This window comes from Platalea leucorodia (genome assembly GCF_965183815.1).
Source record: "Platalea leucorodia genome assembly, chromosome: 4".
Lineage (NCBI taxonomy): Eukaryota > Metazoa > Chordata > Aves > Pelecaniformes > Threskiornithidae > Platalea > Platalea leucorodia.
In genome coordinates, this window is record NC_138826.1 from 5,864,973 (window position 1) to 5,888,869 (window position 23,897).

The 23,897-nt window shown below is 41.8% G+C and overlaps 1 protein-coding gene across 1 annotated transcript in view; it reads right to left on the reverse strand.

The window, feature by feature from the left end:
- The window catches only part of TACC2 (transforming acidic coiled-coil containing protein 2), a gene marked incomplete at its 5' end in the record, with an annotated part of 132,698 nt that overhangs the window by 34,294 nt on the left and 74,507 nt on the right, over positions 1-23,897 (reverse strand). The window contains 2 exons of the mRNA XM_082309124.1: positions 3,534-4,854; positions 12,537-12,706. Coding sequence (XP_082165250.1) covers positions 3,534-4,854; positions 12,537-12,706 — 1,491 coding nt within the window. The remainder of the gene's footprint in view (positions 1-3,533; positions 4,855-12,536; positions 12,707-23,897) is intronic.

The following is a 23,897-nucleotide window of genomic DNA, read 5'->3' on the forward strand; positions in this document are numbered from 1 at the left end:
GGAGTGAAATAGTTAACATAAAAGCTTCATGCTGAATCATAACTGATCATGCTGCAAAATAAATGAGTAAAATTAAAAAGCCCATAAATCAAAGAGGAAACGAATTGTTAGCTTAGAATTACTTACAACAGAGAACATACAGACATCACATCTTCTACCATCCTAAGACAAATAAGACAAAGAAAAGAGAGACAGACAGAAGGAACTGACAAAAAAGATAAACCTACAAATACTGTTAATGTTAATGTGTTAAGGCAATCTGATCATGCATATTTTCTACCTGTATAATCTTAACACCTACTTTTTATTGTGAAATACATACGGAGAAAAAAAATATTCATCAAGTCCTTTAATGTTTTCAAATTCAATGTTATACTTTTGACACGCTTTCATCTTACAAAACACATTTTTCAAAGCTGAGGCCTCTGAGTTAAGTCCCTACCAACATACTAAGTGTCTTTGCCTTCCGTGACGGTAGCCACCTGCTTTCTTTTCAAAACACAGTATTCGTTATCATATGGGATGTAAAACTGTTCTTGAATGGCAGCTAGGCTTAAGGAAAGAGCAGAGTTATGCAAGGTTTTTTCATGTCTGCTGATTTGTTACGACAGTACAGAAAAAGATACTTGACCATTTCAAATCATTGACCGAAGTCAAAAAAGAAAATGACATTTCTTTAAATCTCATCTGTTTTGGCTCTCACTGAAACCTAACTTTATATTCTGACAGAACAAATCGATTGCCCCAAAACCAGAAGCAAACCTTGCCAAACAATTAAGGCTAAGAAAAGTTTTCATCGACTTATAAGCTTGGCAGCTTCTGCTCGGCTCTTCTCACGTCCAATGCTCTCGGCAGCTGGCACCTTGCGTTTCTAAACGCAGCCTCAAACCACCTAAGAGTTTCGAGAGCAATGTCTATACAAGCCACCTATTTTTATTCATCACTACAAGCAGGCACTCGGGAGGCATCAGCTGCTCTTTGTTCAGTATCATCGGAGCAAGGTGATCTATCTCAAAGCAGCTCAGCACTTAGGTACACGACCAGAGAGTAACTTGCGTCGAGCTGACGTCTCTTCTAAAAATCTCACCTCTTCACATGGAGGTCAACGCTTAGACTGCTGCTGGTTTCATTCCAGAATAAAAATTGATTATTTTTATTGATTTAACACAGGTGAGTCCTAGCATATGGCACAGATTCAAAGCAGTACAGGCTCAGCAATGGCTTAAACCCATGCCTGGCTTATCACCTCCCACAGATCTAATCTAGAAATTGCTATCTTTCCATATAAGGAACACATTTTCCAACTGGTCCATACAGTTGTATTTCTGCACCGCTCAATAGTGCTAATAAAAACCCCTGACTTCACAAAATTACCCATTATTTCGGATTTACAGGTCCTAGTATATTACAGTATCATTTCCCAACTCAAACACCCTCCTTTCTACCCCTTACAGCTGAAGCATCTTGCACTGCCTTCTCTCTCCTGTCCCACCACGACAGCAGCACCAAGAAGGGTCCCCCACCCCGTCTCCCTGCCTGGCCAGGGGTTCTGCGGCACCGCACCCCCCGGAGGAGTCATGCCAAGGGCCCTTCTTGTGGAGAGGAGAGACCAGGGACAGGCAAACAGAGCCACTGCTTCCCCTGGCATCCCCCAACAGGCCGTAGGCTAATTTTCTTCTAGAAAGTATTATGGCTCCAGGCTGCTCTGTGTATTAATATGCAGATTCTCTTCTTTGTTAGGGCCCACTAGCAAAAGTAGGTTACGGGGCTGGAGCGAGCAGACACAACACAACGCAGCGAAGCAGTCCCAGGCAAGGGCTGGGAATTCCTGCAGACCTCCTGGCCCAGGAACCTCTCAGCCCTGTTTCACTTCTCCCACCGCAATCAAGAGCAGCAGTGAACTCTGTGACTGTAGGACAGGGCCTTCCCGCGATGGATGTTCCCAAGGATGGATGTGGTTTAGCAAACTCTTTGTAAATTCGTGTTGCCCCTGAATTAACATCTTTGGGATTGATTCTAATATTCACAGCAGATGGGTGCACCCACGAGGTTTATACTGGGGGTCTGTCAACTCCACTGCAGCTGCTGGAAGACACAAGGAGACTCTGGCTGGCTGCAAATATCGGACTTAAGGATCCGGTGATATTAAAATTCCCCTTTCTCCCTCTGCACTTCCCCAGTGAAATTCAAATTGTTCCTCTCTCGCAGTCAGACTTTTAAGTCTTCTTGTTTTGGACAAAAACAGTTTGGACTGTAGGCTCGGAAAATGTGTCAGCTTAGCAAGCATCTTAGCTCCCACCTTAATTTCCCCGAAATTTCAGGCATACCTCAAAAAGAAACGACATCAGAACAACTCAAACTCAACTCAACTATACAGTGGTCTATAATTTTTGTAAGTCAGAAATGCCTAAAAAGAAAAAAATGGCACAAGCTTCCTCAAATCTGGCAAGGGACGTGAATTAGACGTCTAGAGGGTAATAGGCTGCTCAGAAAAAAATGAACAATCTCCACCTCACTCCATAAAGGAGGTAATTTTTTGTACTGCTTTACATTAACCATATTATCTCCAAATTGCCAGGCTTTTGTAATTTTAAGTCACATTTTTGTTTGTTAGCTGAAACATTTAAATCATAAAGGGACATGCAGTGAGATACTTTCTTATAGATACACACAGGGTATCAATTTCAGATAAATGGGATATAAACTTACTGATTACCAACTCCAAATAACCATGTCTGAACAGGTAAGATAACATGCACGCCAGCAAGCTAACCACGGAGTCAATGCAACCAGCCATTGAAATCATTAACCAAATATCTAAACACAACAAGCTAGAGAATTTATCCTGCAATTTGTCAACTGTGTCTAAAAGCTGGACATTTCCCTAACATGTAGCAGTCTGGAGATTTTAACCCTTCTGCAGAACTGTAAGCTCCTTCACAGAAAGGAAATTTTTCACATTTTTTAATCTTATATTTAAAAATATATATTTCAGTACTGCACTCTTCTGTTTCAGGTTATTTTCTTTTAAATACTGTAAGTCACTAGATAAAGCCATCTTCCTGCTGTGTGCAACAGGAGATTTGTTGCTGCATTACTATTTCATGTCCCACTCTCAAAACCGATGATTCACAAAATATTCTTTACTGGTGTGAATACTTCGATCAGCTTAAACAGTATCGAATTCCCAAGATGAGGTCACAGAAGATTTGGCACAAAATTGATAAAATTTGGACTTAATCAGATGCAAAGCTACAGCAAGCCCCAAAACTTCAAAAATCCAGTTGCCAGTCCAGTGGCCTTATCTGCCTTGATTTAGCCCTGGTTCTCCCCTTCAGTCTGGAAATATCAAGCTATTGAGGAAACAGGCTGAGGGAGAGCACGTACAGACCCCCGGCATGAGTCCAGTTCTGTGGCTACCAACATTCAACGGCATCTTCCTTTCTCTATTCAAATATAACCCGGGTGTAACTGTGCTAAGGGGTAGGAATGTGCTGCTTCTAATCTAGAAACATCTGTGCCCTTTAACTTACGTTTTTAGTGGCGTCTTCTTCTTTTTTGCAGGTTTATTCAAGTTGTCTCCTTCAGTTCCATTTGTTTCATTGGCAGTGGCTGGTATCTCAAAGGAAGCTGGAGATTTAGAGGGTGAGCTGGCTATCTTAGAAGAAGTCTTGAAAGGGTCGATAGAGTCCTCACACATGTCTGGCTCAAAACTGTATGTTTGTTGAGGCAGTTTGGGTGATTCTTGCATTTTTGTACTAGATGAGAACGGGTTAAAATTGGGATCATCCCACTTGTCAATATCAAAAGTGTAAGAGCCTTTTGTGATAGGGATTTCGTTTGGATCAGTGGGTGACTTGGTCGGTGTGGTTGGAGCATTGTCAAGCTTTTCCACTGACTTTTTAGTCTTTGGCCTCCGTAGTGGCATTTTAGCACCAGGCTTTTTACCTGCTTTTTTGGGAGGAGAAGTACTCTCCTGCTGGTCTTCACTCACCCCCTTTTCTTCGGAATAATCAAACTCCAGCCTCACCGCAATGCCTTTGACCGGAGGGTCTTCTTGACCCCCAGTGTCAGGCGGAGTCACCTCCACAGCCTCTGGTGCCGTTGTAAGAGGTAGTGTTTTCTTATTGGCAGGGGGAGAGTTTTGGACTTTGCTGCCTCCAGTGCTAAATGCACTAATCCCTTCAAAACTGTCTGGATCCAAAGGGTAGGATCCTTCAGGCACAGGCGGGGCCTCCTGTTTCTCAGCAGAGATTTTAGAAGGTTCAGTACATTCAGGCTTTACTGAGTCAGCCTTTGCTTCTGATACTGGTTTATCCTCACCTGGGGCACAAGCTGCTTGGCCAAGGTCAGATGGTTCTTGTGGTGTTTCCTTCACCGGTGGAGCATCCAGAGATTTTTTGGCTGACTGCTTCTTTTTTAAGGAAGCTGGTCTGGATTTCTTTGTTCTCTTAAGGGTACTAGAAGCACTACTTGAACCAGTACCGTACACATCTGCTGCCGGTGCTAATGTCTCACTATTGCCAAGATAAGATGCTCCATCAAAATCACTTGCTTGCAAGCTAAGAGAGCGAGACAATGTAGATTTGGAAACTGGGACTGAATCGGTAGATTTTCTTCGAACATTCGCTTTGGGATCACGATTCTTCGATTCGGGAGAGCTTGGTCCTAAGGCATGGAGAGAATCAACCAACTCAATGTTATCGAAGTCCAAGTTGTAAGTTCCACTGCTGGCTATTGGCTTGTCCTCATCAAAGACGGTGGAAAAAGAATGGGAAGGGGGACGGAAAGGGCTTTCTTCAACTGATTCACTGTGTGACACATCAGTTACAGGCACAGTTTCTGAACATAATCCTGTGGGAACAAACAGAAAACGCTGTGAATTTTAAACACATTTTTAAAACTGGAGCTTAATAAATTTTACTATAGTCTAATATTACTACAAGTAAAAAAAAATAAAGGGTTAAAATCATATAAATGGACTAAGCAATGATTAAAGGACATACAAACCAAAGTGACATTTCCAATATATGAACTAGATTAGAGGAAAAAAAATAGTTCTCCCCAGAAAAGGATTCAAGGCAAGTTTCATGAAAACACAAAATATGCATCTGCAATAGCCTCTAGAGCATCTCTTCTAAACTAATTATCACTTACTTAGAGAGATGGATATTACCATAACATGCTAACTATGCCAAATACCAGAAAAACTGAACATCAAGCACTTTATTACTCCCATTTTCTACTGTTATAAAGAGTTCACAGAATTATGTCAGAGCTCTTATGCAGTAAATTCCCTGTAAATTGACTGGTGCTTCAGCAATTACATGTTGATCTTAAGTTTTGTTTCCCATGTGCTATTTTTACCAATTTCCCAGAGGAACACGGCTTCCTCTCCACAACCCATCAATGCTGCTCCTCCCTCTGCCCCAAGCAGTCAATACACTCCACTTTGACCCTGTAATTCCAAGTTTATAATGAGACATGAATCACTGTGAATTTCATATGAAATCAATTATGGTAAAGGTAAGAAAATTAGTCAATTAGAGTACTGTACAAATATTCTGTGTTGAAAATCTTCCTTAAAAAAGACTGCTAGAAACTCCCTACAAATTATTTAAAAGAGATTTCTCAAAGCATAGCTCTAACTCATCGATGAAAAGAAAATTTCTAGAGAGAATGATATGCTAAAACTGTTAGACCGAGCAGCTTTTCATTGTAATTAATTAGAGATTTGCTTATTGAATGGAATCCTAGAAAGACTTCTAGAAGTCTCTTGACTTGGGATATAACAACTATATTGGACAAAGTCGAAAAAAATAGAAAACATATAGGTAGGAAAGGATTAAGATGATGGTCTTTTCTGCCTTCCAGTTCATAGAAGTTCATTAGTAAAATATTTCACAAATTCTGAGTAATGGTTTGTTCCTGCTGCCACTGTACTGCTCCCTATCTGAAGGTAACATTCCCACCTCTGCCTGTCTGTGCGTGTCCCGGTCAGGGCGTCGGAGACCTGGGAAATCTCTCTCCAGCTCACAGCTCAGGCTGGGGCGAGCCAGCTGCTCGGAGCGCTCCCTCATACCTGCTGGAGCAAAACGCCCCAGCGTTTCCTACTGAAGTATTCTTCACGTTGTCATTTTTAAAACTTATGCAATTATAAAGAAAAACAGTCAAACAAAAATGAATGCTTTGCTCATCCTTAAATGACTTCGAAGAAATTTCTACACATCTTTTTCAATCCAATCCTGACATGTTTTGCAAAACAATTCCCATTTTGCCCAGCTACATTTGTTAACGTTGCTCATAAAAGCACTACAGACAATCAATAATTACTTTTAGTCAGAAGCTATGAATGGATTAAGAACAGAAAAAAAAAAAAAATTCCTTTGTTTCAAAGGAAGTTATATGTCTGCATAGAGATTACATGACTTATTATTTATGGCTGTAGAAGACAGAAAGGATTTAAGGGAATTGGACACATTTCCCAAAGCAGTACCTTAGAGTGGCATCACATATTTCCAGAGATTGTCAAAGGAATGACAACCACACAGTTTCTCCTGTGGAAGTTTACTAAGTTACATCAATTAAAATAATATTTTAATGTGTTTTCCTGCTAAATGAATGCTAATAACATGGCAGTACTTCAGGACAGTTTATTTTTCTCCTTAATCTCCACTGGGTTGGGCTTGGTTTCAGCCTGGCTGAGAGGTCATTAATTAGACTTGATTTGCCAGCCGAGCTGGCGCTCACTTCAGACACACATCACTTTCTGACACTGATGGGACTTCTGATAAGGGGACTCAAAGGGTGCCATAAAACTCCAGCATTAGACTAATCTGTACATTTTACACTGAAACGGGAAGGGAAGACACTTAACGGGAATACATTACAATAAACACTGGCGTAGCTCTAGCATGTCAGCAGAGTACAAATGTAGGTCAGCATGAAATAAAAGGGGGATCTGAGCAAGAAATCGTCTGCAATTATGCATTGTTTTCATTCCAGCGTGCGCCAAAGGCCTCAACAGGATTGAGGCCCCTTGTTCAAAGTCAGCACAAACATGCATTTAAACAAAAAATAAAATCAAATAAACCAATGCCCTGCAGGACTTGGACTGTAAATAACAGGCATGGTAGAGCTGAGGTTAGGGATGCATCACAGCAGCAAAGAGAGCGGACAAAGCTTTCCAGCTACTCAAAGCAAAACAACGTTCAAACTTGGTGTGCTCCACAGAGTGCAGAGCTTTAATCGTCTTTAATTGCTTATTTCACAACTTCCCCCTAATCAAATCCTTCACTTAGGGTATAGATTTCTGCAGAGTGTCGCTCGACTCGCTACTGCGATATTTTTATTGTTTCTTTACGAAACAGTATGTGAAACTGTCTCAGAAAATACGGCTTTTGGTAGAAGTGAAATGCTGCTGTGGACCCTTCTGGCGGTACAACAGAATTGGCTCAGCACTAGTAACAGCAGAAATGCTGGAGAGGAAGATGTGAATGGTACTCACTATGGCAAAACAGCACGGTTTTATTACTACAGAGAGAGATGAAGACCATTCTTTCCTGACATTAACAGCCTATTCAGACAGCGGTGCCATTTGTCCTTTTACATCACAGAATTAAGCAAATCAGTATTACTAATTACAGTATTTTATTAAAATGCAAGTTGATCGCAAAGGAACACGGTACAACACAAGCTCTGAAAATTAAGGCAGGACTTGCCCTGGAGAGAGGCCAGCACAAGGTTTTAAATAAGGTTTACGCCTTTTATTGGTGCTGACAGTCACCCACAATTTATACTGGTAAGAGCTGCCCACAGGTAGCCATTAAGTTTTATAAAGCATTCCAAGAACATGAGTGATAGCAGGGAAACTTACCTTGCCATAAAAAAAAAAGCAAACCCCCAAAAACCCTCTCATTCGATTAATTAAAAGAGAAAGTCCAAGTTCTGCTCCTTCCAGAAGGAAATATCTCTGATTTCAGAGAAATTTTGCCTGGATCAGGTAGGAAAACCAAAAACAATGCCAAAGCCAAAACCAACAAGAAAACCCCAGACTTCTTGCACCCAGGTGATGAGACCTCTAAATGAGAGCTCCACGGCATGTTTAATGCTCGGCATTTTCACCTGTCACCTATTATGGCAGAAGCAAAAGTTGCTAGAAAGATATTCTAAGACTCTTTGCGTTAATAAACAGAACAAATTTCTGCTGTTAGTATCAACAAAGAGGAATAAAAAAAATATCAAAAAACCGTTTCTAATCAACTACAGAAATCTTTTTTTGTACGTTACAAAATACCAAGAGTTTGATGGCACTTAGATGCTAGTAAAGCTTCAATGTCCCCCAAGAACAGCAAGGCAGACACATACCTCACTTAACTCAGCCTTCTTTAAATAGAGATCTATAAATGGTCTGAACAATAACAAATCCCATGCATGTGCTCCAAACCGTCCGCTGATGAGGAAATAAAATTTTTACTACATCGCTACCGGTGCTTTATATTGAATATGAAAGGACAGGAGGCATTCGTAGGTTTAGAGCAGGAGTGGTATGAGGATTTACCTCTGACAGCTTATCTTTTTACAGCCTTAGGAAAGAAATGCAGAAACTCGGTGGCAGTAGTTGCAGAAGGAGCTCCAGAAGCGGCCGAAGCAAGGGCAGGCTTTTGTTTCATTTTGCTGCGGTGTCGCCCTTCTCTCCCTCACCTGCGGAGCTCTCCCTGCTGCGTGCCCTCCCCGGGGCGTCCCCCGCCACAGCGCAGGCAGCGCGCGCTCCCGCCACGTGTTCGCGAAAAGAAACATTTCCAAAAACTTTGGAACTTCAGCTTTGTTTTAAAGAGATTTTAAAGAAGAAAATGAAATATCTGCACCAGCTATGAGCTTATTGAATCTAAATCTGAACTATTTCTTTATGAATAATGAAACTATATTAAGGAGTTAGAATGTATAAAGTACTTCTAGGTATTTTTAAATATTTCTCCCTCTAAATTACAACAAATTCTTCTAGAGGGGGAGCTGCAGTGTGCACTAGGACAGTTGAGCCTTTTTTCTTTGTTGATATATCTCTAAAATAGGGGGAAACCCAACAGGCTGAAAATAGAAGGCCTTAACACTGCTGAGCTGGAAACAAAATGAAACACTATTTTGAAAGGCTTAGAAACAAAACTTAACCAGTTCTAATAAAGCAAATATAGAAGAAATTAAATTCTAGTTGTGTTTTCTTGAGAAAAACAAAGAGAAACCCTTGGAAAATACATACAGCATGCACCCACATCCTCCATTATAATGAAATAACTCAGGAGACAAGTACATTTCACCTATAGCATATAGGCATTGGAATTACCTAATACTAAAAATTTTGAAACACAGTTTATTTCAAGTTCCTGCTTGTTATGAGAAGCCTTTGAAGTTATGGAATCAATTAGTAATGCTATTTTAAAAATTACTGTAAAAATAGTTTTGCCATTTATTCTGAGAGAAAACTTTGGATATAAAGTTTATTTTCAGTTTTTCTGTGTTAGGCTTCAAGAGGAAAAGCACTGAAGAAGAATATTTTCCATCCCAAAAATTCGGTTTGTTTTTGTCTGGGTCATCGTCTCTCTACTGGAAAGCCTGACCCCAGTTTCCCTGGCACAAAAAGGACCTGAATATAGGTCTCCCATATCCTGATCGGCGGGCTGTAATGCATAGAGAAGACTCCAGCTCTCCCACCTCCCCTGTGTATATAATCTGAATTCATCACTTAATTGGGGAAGGCAGCAGGGGGACAGAAGAAATGCCCCTGCCTAGGCAGGAATTCCTGGCCAGAAACAGGGGGTATCTGGGAGAAAGGACCTGGGGCACTCTCTGGTGCTCGGATGGCTGGAACAAGGGGCAAGAGGACACTGCTGTGAGAAGCTGATGAGGCAGGCAACAATAATTTAAAATATGACAAAAATAATAATGATAAAAAATATTAAAAAGCACCCTCAAAGTCATTTGCCTCAAGAGTATAACCCATGTTTCCCACAAAAGACAAAGTATTTACGGAGGAATGGAAGGGCTCATTAGTGGCACTTTCTGGGGTTCAGAGGTACTTTCCATACATGCTCTGTTACTCCTCTTCCCCTCCAGACTCGCCCGCAGACTGACTCCCCTCTTCTGCTCTGCTGCTGATGGACTGGAGCCATGCAGCAGGTTTTACCCCACCAGGAGCTGGCACACACCCAGGATGAGTCTAGCTATATTTCACTTTCATCATGTTTATTAAGCTAGCGTTGAAGTCAACCTAATTAAAAACTCTCCTCTTGGCTTTCCAGCAGTGGGGTCCAGCTGTTGGGCTAATGATATCATGCAGCATAACTGCAACTGTCTGCATAAGTAATTATTGTCAGATATAGATGAAATAATCCTTTAAAAAAACTTACTATGCTTCCTCCTTCCACCCAAGCGCACGGTTCGTCACCAACCTCATGTAGAAGACAAAGCCAGGCAGCTGGTGAACCAAAAACCCAGCTGGATGTCGCTGCCTCTCCCTGCGCGTGTGCCAGGCTCTCCGGTTGCCCATATTCCTTACTCCTCTTTTATTGAAACCTATTTATTTAGCTGTGTGGTACAAACGAGGAACTCTGCTTTAACTGCCCATAACCCCCGAGGAAGGGACTCATTCTTTTTGAGTGCACCACATGCATAACCTATGAGGTAAGTAAACTACAAGATAACTGTTACTCAAGTGGTTTATAAAGCACAAAACATTTATCTGTTCGCATTTCTGAAGAAGCATGCAAACACCTAAGCTGTGGTTTTAGTATTATTAATTTCTTCTAAAGATTTCCAGAACAAATGAACGCTTTGTGTTGCCCTCCTACATTTGAATTTTTTCTGCATTACACATCTTCCTTCCCTCACATAAATTACCCTGTTGTATAACTTCATTTTGCATAATGTTGGAATGCTGAACATAGCTCTGTTAGTTTGCGGTAACTTGCCTCCCATGGACAAATCTTATTTGCAAATGAAATGTTTTCACCTCTGCCATCCAATGGCCTTCAATGTGGTTCACACTGGCTATGAATAGATACATTCAGTTTCCTACCTTTCTTCAGAAATATCTGAAAGAAAGGAGGGGGAGAGCTGGGATGTAGGGAGAAAAGAATCACATGTGCCAGGGAAGCACATGTGTAATCAAGGGTTTGAAGATAATCTACTGCAGTAATTAAAAACACACTACAGTCCTGTTTAGCATATGCGTTCTTTTGTTCTCTCAGCACTTATTTTGTAATCATTAGGTTACAAAAGATTAGAAAAAGGAAAGAAGATGGAGAATGAGTAATGTTGTTTGCTGCAAAGAAGAGGGAACTGTAACAGCAGAAAAGAAAAAGTGTCAGGATGTCTCAGTGCCTCGTTTTTATTTTGTGGAATCAGTTTGATGAACATCTTTCTAGCTTCTTATAAACTCGTATAATAAATCATGATCTTAAAGAGCATTCCTTAATGCATAACTCCCAGAAATGCATTAGGTGGCTCAAGACATTTGCAAGACTTATTGGTTGCTTTCCCGAAGGTTTAAATCAAAGCTGGACAGCCTTTATGATACACACACCAGCCACGGGCATTTCTTTGCCCACTGGTGAACATAGCCACTTCTACAGTGGAAATGGAAGCTTTAAAACACTGTCTGGCAATGCTGTACATCTTTCCAAATGAAATACAAGTGAGCTTTAGTCCGCTTAGAGTAAAATTACCTTTATAAAATTTAGCCAGGTGATCAAGATGACTTGACTTTCAGAGGGGAAAGAAGACAGCATAATGGGGAATTCAATCCTAAACTGTTGAGCTGTCATCTGACAGCCCAAACAAAGCTATTTTGGGCTAATAGAGTGCTTTCTACTCCCTCATATTCCATTACTCAATTTGGAGAACAAAGAACACTTTTATTGGGGAAAGGGCTTCTTTGTTTTTTTAAACAGAATATTCCCTTTTTAAAGGGAATTACTTTGCCAGTGTGTACCAATTTTTATGCATGTATACTATACATACATTCACACATACTCCCATGCTCCTCCTATACTGTACCATAGAGTAATACTATACCATAAAGCTAATATAAATATTTCTATTGTTCTATGAGCTTTTTGTTTACCTTCTGTTTCAGGCGACAACATATTTGAAATGAACATTTAGTTAACTGTCACTGTTAATGGTACTCACCCAGGTACCTGCATCTGTATCTCATACCTCATTTTTTTACTCATCTGACTCTGTAACAACCCTACAATTCTGAGAGGAGGGAATGAAGTTTGATTCAAAAGGAAGAAAGGTTTTTCTAGAAAACTCCTCTTTTCTTTATTATTTGTCAAATGTTATAGACAGATTCTCCAATACTTTATTCCAGGAGGTGACAGGGTTTTTCCTCTCAGCATGGATAAGGCCCAGCACACACTAACTCATCTTCCAGGAAACATTTTATTGGCATCAGTTCCCTGCCTGTGCTAATACAATCACCTCCCTGCAGCTTCACCCTCCTCAGTAACCTGTCCCACTCGTTACATGCTCATTACCTGTGTCTTCCAAGGGCAGCTGGGGTTTTATTTCTTGTTCTGCTATATCTGCTACAACTGCTGCTGCTGCTGCTGCCGCCGCTTCGGGGGGTGGCTGCGGAGGTGAAGGTGGTGCCTTTACCGGTGTAGTGGACTCCGGGGTCTCAAATGCTTCTTCAGAGTCAGAGCTCCTGGTGAAAATCAAATGAGAGACTAGTGAGCAGAGTGAAGATTCATGTTTGCAGGTCGTACTTGGAAACGCGGGGCTTTCTGAACTGATGGCATGGACCCCAGCTATCAGGCTACCTCTGCATTTCCCGAAGGAGGTTTTACATTGCAGTATGGTTTCCAGAGCAGAATATCATAGTTATGGTCTTCTCCACATGTAAGTATTTATGTCACTTGAGACTTCTTTGTGTTACACACACTTGGAAATAAATCCATCCTGCAAAGCCTGCTGTCCAGCGTGAAGGTGGCTCAACCACACAGACACCACCACTGACACCCCTGGGCTAGTTTCTAAAACTCTCCTTGGCACAAGCGTACCTAAATCAACAACAACAACAAAAGAATAGAAAGGATCTTCTCGAGATTCCATAGCTTCATCAAAAAAACCATCTAAAGTAGCATCAAATTTGTGTGTGTGGTCCTACAGGTGAGAAAGCAGACATGGAGATACCCGAGGTGCAGCAAATCCTTGCGCGCCCTGCTCCCACAGAAATAGTGCGTTCTACTTTTAGCAGAATTTTATCATAGCCCTTTTCAAACGGTAAGTGTATGGCTCTGTTACACAAGGTAAGACAACCTGTAAAATGCACAGTCCTGGTATTATCAATAATCCTCTTCCAGCACCATGTGCTCACACAGACACAAAAACCCAGCAAGAAAACAGCAGCCCCCAAAATGGAGGCAGTCAAATGAAGCACAAGCTTGAAAGGCAGCAGCTGTACAAAGGGATGGGTAACCTAAACATTAAGTGAGGATCTAAACCACACAAGGACACACAAGTTGCTTTTATGGCGGTACAGCCTTAGGAGACTGTCCTTCTAGATCTGAAAACTATAGATCTTATTTGTTCTTAAACCAAACGGAGACCAAATTCTGGCTTTTAAACATTTCTTCTCGAAGCCTTTTTTTGGGAGCAAGGAACAATGGTGTCATGTTCAATATGCACTGAACATATGTACAATATACTTTCACTGAGCATTTCTGTTGGTCAGATGCAGGTTTTTACTGCTGGTCTGTAATAAAGTGAATCGAATATGACAGTTTCCTAAAGGACAGGACTGATTTGCCTATTCCCAGCGATTCTTTGCAGGGCTGTAGTCTCCACTGCTCCTCACGGCTGCCCGCACCCCCCACGCCAGTGCAATGGTGACAAAATTTGCCATGAAATGAAAAGCCATTTCATCCCCCAGAAGCACTCTACAAGCTGTCCTGAATCGAGGACTCTTCTCATTTTGTTCAAGTTAAAAGATAAGTCTGAGCTGCCTGATCCTGTTTGGTTTCTCAAAGCTCATGATTATTTTAAGCAGCTCGATGTCAGGAGAAGTACAAGATTTGCATTCGATTACATTTGCCTAAATCTACCACAGCGTGAAGCCCTTGGCGAGCCGGGGAGGAAAGGACCCCGATGCCAGCCCTGGCAGCTTGAGGAGCGCGGCGGACCCGGTTCTGCCCGGCTGCCCCGCAGAATCCCAGCGGGAGCTCCCACCTCCTCGCACGCCGTCAGGGCGCACGCCACGGCCCGACGGCAACCCCCGCCGTCCCTGTCTGACCGCCTCTACTCCTGCGCAGAGCAGAAGGATTTCTACCGGATAATAGCTTCGGATGTTTGCATTGCTCGGGGATTTTTGGAGATTTTTTTTCTCCCCAAACTTAGGTCACTTTCTGGGGAACTGCTCAAAAATATCATGCCTGGCTTTCGATTATATCTATTGCTGCAGCTCCTCAAAATACCTTCTTTGTGTCATTGCTTAAATCATATTCCTTCATCAGGCCACAGAACACACAAACTGGAAGAGGTAGGCCGCAGCATTTTAGATTATAACCCTTCAAAGATGCACCATGTTTTAAGTTCAAAATATTTTAAGCTTAAGAACAGCTGCAAACAAAGAGCTTCTGTAAATAAAGCTGCACAATAGGTATTCAACAAAATAATGCTTTCTCTTCCTTCCACAGAGCTGGTTCAGGAAACTTTTAAGCTGAAGAATCAAAGAGAAACAGAGTTGTGTGATATTTTCCCAGTAGAGAAATGTTTCTTGTGTCATAAAAATAAACCTGGAAAGTTATCATCCAAACCAACAAAATGAAAGGGTAATTCATATCTCTCAGGCTTTCACATCATTCTGCATTGCGCTGTACCTAATAAATGCTTTACTCTCTTCATTTCGAACCCAAAGTGTTGCTCCGTCATACTGAAACAACAGCGGCTGCACATGTACACACCCCTTTTTTCCAAACTGTCTGTATGGCACATGTAACATATGCAGTAAATATACAGACATATGTAATACAACTGAAATTGTAGAAAGTCTCTATTTTCATGTCCTACTCATATTTGTAACTGCTTGGTTAAAACTGGCTCGATGGCACAGTTCTGCGTCCTCCTTTATTTAAACGATGGAAAGACTCTGTGCATGTTTCTCTCCCTTTTAAACCAGCTACCTTTGCCTACGTGGTCTCTTCCTTGGATGATGTGGGCATAGGCATTTGAAGTAAAGAGCAATGTCTGTTCTTTTTTGTTCGCTGTACGAACTTGCCCACTGGAGAACCTCCCGAGGCTGTGGACAGACAGTTGTGGTGCCTGAGCTCCAGCACAAGGCTTTGTTTTGCTGATATTTAATAATCCCCAACAGATTCTGGTGCAATACTCTTAAGTTTCGGCTGCACCCCTCCATAAGCAGCAATGGAATCAAGTAAGAACCCTCTTAACCGTAAACCAAATGCTGCTGAGTTTGTTATGAGAAACAATCGTGCTGGCAAAATATGGTATTAACAAAGAAATATGAAGGGAAGCTGAATACCAGAAAAACCGTTCTTTGTCATAGCCTGGGATCTGTGAGAGAGCATAAAGCCTGGAAGCACATACCAGGACTACGCTCCAAGGTCTACATTACATATATCCTGGAAAAATTAGATCCTGTGTTCAGTTTTCCTTAGTGAAAACACGGATGGTCTCTCTTGCATAGGATATTTTTAAGACTACAGTCCTACTTTCAAACTGTAAGAAAAGAATTTCCCAGAACAACAGGATTTCCTGTGAAAAGGAAATTACATATTTCAGCCAGTTCTATTCATAATGTCTCTTCTCTGAGAACTACATGGAATACACAGAAAGAAAATAATGCTGCCGTGAAGTTCATGGTGGAAAACAGGCTGCCAAATTGTGATATGCCGTGAGAATCTGCACCAATTCAAAGCTGTGCAAGGAGCAGCTACCGCGGATCCAGCTGTGGGCAGGCTCTCCCGAAAGGAAGAGCCCTTCTATCACCTCGAATATCATACTGAAGCTCCAGCCAAGGATGAAGCACGGTGAGATGGGATGCATAGGTTTTAGAGATGGAGGAGTCATTTGCTGGCCCCAGCTCAAAATGTTGTGGAGACGGGGTGTGCAAGTGCAGAGTCCAAGTCTGCAGGACTGGTTTGTGGGGCAGCGATGCGGTAAAAGCCACAGGAAGGAACACACATTCACGTGTCCTTTTAGCCAGCTTGGGAAATGAGTGGGAGCTTGCCTTGATAGCGTGTCATATATTTTCATCTGTATCCTTCGGGTTTTATACATAATGGGCAAAAAAGTATAGATTGTAGAAGCTACAAAATGATTAGATGATAGTAATAGAATACAAAATGACCAGAAATATTCTTCTAGTCCATCTCTTTCACCTCCCTTTTTGAAAGATACCAGTAACCGGTAAATGTAACATATAGAGACAGGGAGAGAAGCAGGGGAGAACTGAGAAATGCAAGAATCATACCAGACCAACACAACTCTGGCAACAACGCATCAACTTGTGGAGCAGGAGCACTCCCACTCTCATCTGGGAACTTTGAGGTCTTGCCCAGCCTGTTAGATAAATCTCTGGAGGAAATACAGAAGGGAGTCACTAGGGTTGATTTTTCTTCACCCTTGGCCTTGCAGAAATCCAGCCTCATAAGTTGCATTGTCTTTTTTTGTAAACCACAGATGCTTATAATTTTAAGTCCTCCTCTATTTCAGAATGAAAAATTGCCTTTTTGTCATTGCAGCTGGAAAGCACTCAGTAAGCAAGAATGAGATTTCTTCATTCCACTGCCTCTCCTCACTGTTTGCCCTCTTTAGGCACAACAGCCACCGCAGTGAGGTCATCCTAGCTGTCACTTGGAAACTCAATTCATTAAAAAGTAGTTTGCAACAGAGCTGTGGCCTTCAGCTGCATCGGGACCCCTGCCATCTGTCTCAGGTTCTTCTAATATTTACACTACAGCAGTATAACCGATGCAAGCGTGCACTCTGGTTTTATTTCACAGGAATGAAAGGGATGTCTGATATTTTATTGAAACCTAAAAGCAGGGCTTTGACCCCAGGACTGTGGTCGGCAGCATCATTTCCTATGGAGGGGCACAAGGGAGCAAATCTGGAACCAGTACGTGCTGAGGGAGCTCCACGGGCTTTTGTAGAGTTACTTCACTTAAAGTCAAATCTATATAGAATTTTTATTTAGCATATAGCCTGCTTCAGAAAAAAACCTCCATGCCTAACTACTTTATGGAGCACTGATCTATTGGTGTGCAATATTACGTTAAATTTGCCTTATTAGTGGAACACGTCCCAGATTGATCTGCTAATTGTTTTGTCTCTATGTACCTTTGTTTTATTGACATCAGACCAGAGGCGACCATTTCATTCTCACGGTGTCTTTGGAAATATGACATATCGGGAGGAAAAAAGTCAGGCAATCTTATAACATGCACACAACAACACCAAAACCAAGCTGTGCTCCGTTACCACTCAAGAGTGCTTGGAGGGTAATGAAACAAAAGCAAGGACTCCAAAGCTTTACCGGGGAGCTGTTGTTTACAGATTGCCCTCTACCTGTAGCGTGCAGGACGTTTGGAAACGTACAGAGAAATCGAGGGCTGTCTCTCACGATGAGCATTTCCTACCTGATCAATTTTAACTGGCAATAACTTCTAAAGTCTTTTCCTGAGCTAGAGCTGTACTCCCTGACAGGGGCGAGGCAGAAATGGATATTTTATCTTTTTTTCCATCTCGTCTTTAGATCCACATGTTCTTTAAAACTGGCTAGAGCTGGAGTTCAAGGGGAAAATGGCTGTCCAAGTACATCCATCACCTCTAGGCCACATAAAAGCACACTAGAATTATCCGCGGATCTGTTTCCCTGGGCCTCAAGAATCATATGAAAACTAAGAGCGCACAAGGCACACGCATCTGTTACCAGAAGGACGTCACGCAATGCTCGGTTCCCGCACTGAGATTCCTGTGCACCAGAGGTACCGGCAGGGCTCCGAGACGAACCGGGAGTCCAAAGCCGTGCGATGGAGGGACCCAAAGGAGCAAACACTGCAGTGCTGATACACAAGCACTACCTGTGGCAGCACCTAAAGGCAACGCACAGATTCCATCAGACCTGGCCCTCCAAAGCATCTGTGGATGTTATATCAGAAAGTTAAGGTATAAACTTCACATGAGTATTTACTGAGCCGTTTATCATACACTGTGAGAGGAATCTAAATCAGAAAAAAAAAAAAAAAAAAGGGCAATTTCTTACAATGTTCAATTTAGTACTGAAGATGAATTTTGGTTTTCATTCTTGTAAATCCCATTGGGAGATGAGCTAGAAATAAAAAGGAGGAATAAGTTTTGTAGTCTCACCTCCATCGATCATTTTCAGAGATGATCCTCATAGAACCTGCATGAATAATTCAGGTCTGGTTTACTAATGAGATCAGAACCAAGGATGCAGGACTGGCTGTATACTTCTGAGGTCCATCTGTTTTGCACATTACTTACGCAGGCACATATACGGCACTGGCAAGAGCCACACAGGCTGACAGATTTGAAAAGACACTCAGTAACTTTAAACTTTAGTTTCTAAAGCCAGAGAGGCAAGGCACTCAGAGAGGCACATTCATTTCAGTCAAAGCTCTTTCACTGTAAACAGTCTGATAAAACCTTTTCAGATTTCCTGGTGCCATTTTCAATGCTTAAACTGATTTTTCCATATAGTTCTTAAAAAAACCCAAACCCAAATAAACAACAACAACAAGAGAACACTGAGGCAGGATGTTTCAGCAATACATCTCTCCAGATGAAGATCGGTCCTACTCTCAACCCTGCCATGGAGCTGCTGCACATACATGGCCTCGGTCAGTTCGCTTCTGCATCCACCTCGAGCCTGCTTTGTCCCCTCAGCCTGGGATCTCTTAACGGCATGAACAGCTTCTTGCTGTGGATGTCAGCAGAGTCCAGAGGGGGGGAAAAAAGACTGCTTGGCACACATTACATTTGAGGGCTTTTTCCTTCTGTTCATATAAAATTCAATAACTGACAATCTCTTATAATTCATCTTGTGGTATCACTCATGTTGCAGTTACGCCACTCTGTAATACAGATACACATATAATCTTTCCTCCTTTTTCTTTTTTTCCTTCAGACTCTTACAAATACAGCTCTGGATCATAATTCAAAATCACCAAGAGAGCCCACATGGTAATTCCTTTCCCGGAGATCAAGTTACCAATTTAGGCCAGCAGCCGTTAGCTGACCCAAGGGCCTACTCACAAGGACCAAGAATATTCTATAGCTACAACAAAAGGTCATTTTTTTCATCCCAGCACTAGGTTAGGATAATATAAAAGATGTGTGAACTTTGTATGCTCTCTTTTTTCTACAGTATTTGCCTACTCAGTAACTTCCAGCTAACGTGACATTCCACAATAATTAGCTTCTTTTAACATGATGCTGTTAGCTATGCCACTGTTCACCTACATGTTTTGAATATGAAACATCCCTACAGATTTTAAATTTTAATATTAAATTTGTACAGCAACACACAGAAAGCATGGTAGATTCATCTGGCTATTTTAGGTATTAACTATTAATATTTGGTGTCTGAGTTAGTCTACCTATCAAACCTAGCATCCAAGGATCTGCTAAACGCGTGGTATTAAAAAACAACACAAACACAAACAGTGATAGGCATAAGCCTCACAAACAATATTTCCCTTCTCTCTAATAAAACACACCATTGAAATGATAGAACTTCTCTAAAGAATTAAACCGTACAGATAGCTCTGAAAACGTTTTGCCCAGAGAAGAGCAAAAGCAGTAACCTCAGCCTAGCCTACCAAAGCTCCAGGGTGGGTGACTTTTCAGGGACCACTGAAAGCCATCTGCCTTCCTGCCTTTCCCCCATGGGGAATGTTCTCAGCGCTGGATCTGACACTTCTACTGAGTCAGGAGCCGGGGAGGCACAAACATGTCACTTACATGTCACCGGTCTCCATTTGCAAGACAATTCCTTTAGGGACACATTTCTGACCATTAACTATTAATGGACTTCTCTCACGCTGTTGTAAAGGTATTCAGTGACAAGATCATCTATCCTACGATTAAATAAATTCACAACAAAGCTATACTGTGAGGAGACAAACCGCAAAACAGGTCACAAGAAGAGGATGCCGAGAGGGAAACAGTCAGATCACCACCCTTGCCTTCAGCTCACATCCTGCTCCTACTGGCATGATGCCGTTGTCCCATCTGGAACATTACTACCGATTTGCACACACAAGATGAGAATGAAGCCTTGCAAATAAAACAAAATAACGTTTGATAGCCACAAGGTAGCCGCAGGAAAACCAGAGTGTATTGGTCTCTGAGGGTCTGCTCCAGCGGCATGCAAAATGCCCCAGACTACACCAGAAGTCAGTGGGAATTCACAGCTTTCTAGCGCTGTCTGTACTAAGCAAGTACCTCACCTTACGGGGGAATACTTTTGTCTGCTATCTGATACGTACGGCATAGGTACAGAATACGTATCATATGCGTACCAGAAAAGGCAATTACGCCTTGTGCTACTCACCTGCATTGCAACATTGGTGCTGTATTTTATAGGTTTCTGACTTGCAAAGTCTGATCATCAAAACAAAACCATAATTTCATCGCAGGATTATTTCAGCTTAAACAGTAATTCTGGAGAATAATCTTAGTCTTATTTTATTGCACTCATCATTGCTGGCCTATAGATCTTCTCTATTTTTACTCTAAAACTGTACATGACTCAATGAAAAATAGGTACAACTCCAGCTTCTTTAATCACAGCAATTTAAAATAATTTTATAGAAGAAATCCCTGAACGGTGATGAAGTTAATTTCCTAGGTATCTTCATTCTTTATCCTGCTATCTTTCTGACGCATTAAAACCCTGATAAAAACAATATTGTAGGACAGAAAAACAGATAGCAAATTTTGTAAAAAGGTTTTTGTGAAAGAACATATCCAATCAAAGTTGGGAGGTTTAAATAGGAATTATGTTTTGCATTTGTGGGTTTCTGCAGCAAAGGTAATATTCCACAAAATCATCCGCAGTTTCTTCCTCAGCAGAGGTATTCTGCCCAACATAAGAGCAGGATAAACGTCACGTGTTCATTTTATGGCCTGAGCTACGACGCAGCAGAGAAGCATCCTTTGCAGTTCTCACTTAAGAATAAAGCTTTTGTCAAATAAATCCCATTCCACTGAAACGACAAAGACCTACTTTAGTGCAATGCAATTACACGAGAACTCATATTGACACCGATGTGCGCAGAAAGCAGGGCAGGCACTCCTCTCCAGAGAAGGATTTTAATATTATTTCAGCATAAATATTCCTACAAGACCCACAGAAAACATGGCTCCCCAGAAAAATAATCACTATTACATCGAAGGTGATATACTTCCCGGCCCACAAGTGATGTGTCATGACAGGCACATGGTTTAATTTAGGGACACAAGGGAGGAAGATCATTCTGCATCATGCTCAGAAGCAGCCAGAGCCGTTCCCCTGCTTTGTGCAGCTTTCTGCTTCTCCTCCACGCCGTGAGCCCAAGGGTTTCGTGTCCTCTGCTGCCCCAGCACATCGCAGACAGTTCAGCTGAAGTGTTAATGATTTACACCAGTGTAAATTTGATGTGAAAGGGTAAATACGGCTCAGTTATATACTGCTGCTGATGTGACTCTACCGAGCGACTTCACTGCTCTTCCGATAACATTCGACCTCCAATGTCAAGCCCTTGGACAACTTAGTGTCTGAGCTGAGATACAAGAATCTGATTTAAAATATTTAAAATAAAATGCTATGGCTTCCATTTTCAAATCATTATGTGGGACTTTAGCAATGGAAAGTAATACCTTGCACATCATCCAAACCACACAGGTCAGTTTGGAAATGTGTCTTCTAGAATAGATGGCAAAGAGAAACTTAAGAATCCCTTAAACATTAATCACTTACTATAAAAAGGCCAATTTTCCCTCATAGGTTGATTACATTTAGAGAACAGGATTAGAACTGCAGTAGAGGAGAATTAGAAGGGCATGCTGACCTTAAAAATAATGTTGATTTTTGGTTTTTAACCTATTGCATGATAAGTAATCTTCCTACCATAACTGATATGGCAAGAAAGAATTATGTTTTCCTGCTTTTTCTGCTTGTTTAGTCGGTGATTTTGAGAGCATTTTGTGCAGAAGCCAAATTCACACTCCCCCAACAAAAGCCGTTTCCTGCTTTCACACAGCAACCAGAAAGAAATGTCTCAAGCTGTGGGAAGCCACATCTGAAGGAAAAAAGACTGAGGAATATAACATGGCATACTTACAGCAGCACTTCAAACTACTTAAATCATTTTTCTAACTGATTAGCAAGAAGTTCCCCGTATTGCTTTAAATCATGTTAAATTTTTCCTTTTTATTGCTTTTCCTGAGATCTAACAGGGTATGTTTTTCAACACTACTGATACAAATGAATAATGAAATGAACCCCCATCCTTTCTGGCCAGCCTGCCTTCCCTTTTACTGGCTTGAGTCTGAATGATGGAAATATCTACGTTACAAAAACAGGACTCGGAATTGAAGATTTTTTTTAATCCCTATGTGCTTTTCAGGCAGATGCTTCATTCTCAGAGGAACAACAGGAAAATCCCATTCAATTAAAGGCACTCATCTTCAGACATCACAACAGCAGATATACTAACGTGTCCCTAAATCACCAGAGGCTGCTAAATATTCAAACACATGAATCTCTTAAGAGATGAGAAGAAACAGTAAAGATGCAGGATACCCCAATATCCAAGGTAGAAAATACTTACCGCATATACAGTTATAACCAGTCAATACATAATAACCCCAGCCAGTGCTGCACTTTGTTCACCCTACCAGGTTAGGGATTGGTATTTGAATCAGTAGTTGATGTTTAAGTATTTAATACCCATGGCCAATACCTCTCCTCTGCCTTTGCTAACAAGCTCTAAAGTTTTAATCCAGGAAACAACATCCTGTTAACTATCTCCTCGGAAAGCATCCGTGTGCCTGTGCTCACTGCTATCCAGCATCATGCGATGGCTTCAAGGGAGGACAATCAATAATTCATTGGGAGCCAGAGCCATAGGTTTGAAATTGCTTTGTTTATTGGAGCTACCTTTTAAATGCAACAAGGCTTTCCAGAGCCACATCTCTGCTCAGCCATGCTGCTCAAAAGCAGGACCCGGGGACAAAACAGCAACCGTGAAGTGCAAAGATGAATATATGACGCCCGTAATCCCTGGGGGACCGGTTTATCTTGAGTGGCGTGGAGATTTGTGAAAATAGTGAGATGTGGAAATAAGACTGTGTTCCTGTAATGCTTATGGTCCTTTCTTTCAGAAAGGAGATGAGGGCTACATGGAGGGTGGAGAAGGGAGGCGGGGAGTCCCTTTGCTAAAAGGGAAGAGAAAAGAGTCCCTCTGCCCCCAACCTGCTCCATATTCTGCCTATTTTACCCCTGCACAGCCTCCGTAAAGCTGAGCAGAGCTTCACACAGATCCTCACTAACCCTTATTCCTCTACTTCAACACGTGAAGCAGCTGCACGGATAGAAACACAGCCAGGAAGCAATAGGAGCAAAGGACAAAAAACATCTCAACCTCTTAACAACAACAAAATCTCTCGTTGGGCTACAATAATTTAATCTCCTGACTTCAGGGTGGGTGTGATCCTTCTGCTGCCGCTCCAGCCCGGTGTAGCCCTGGGAGATTTCTCATTGACTTCAGCTTTACCTCTCCCGTGGGCACGTTCGGTGCTGCTCCAGCTCTCAGCGCAACGAAACCGCCCCTTTCAGTGGGTGCTGGGGGAAGGCCGGGCTGAGGGAA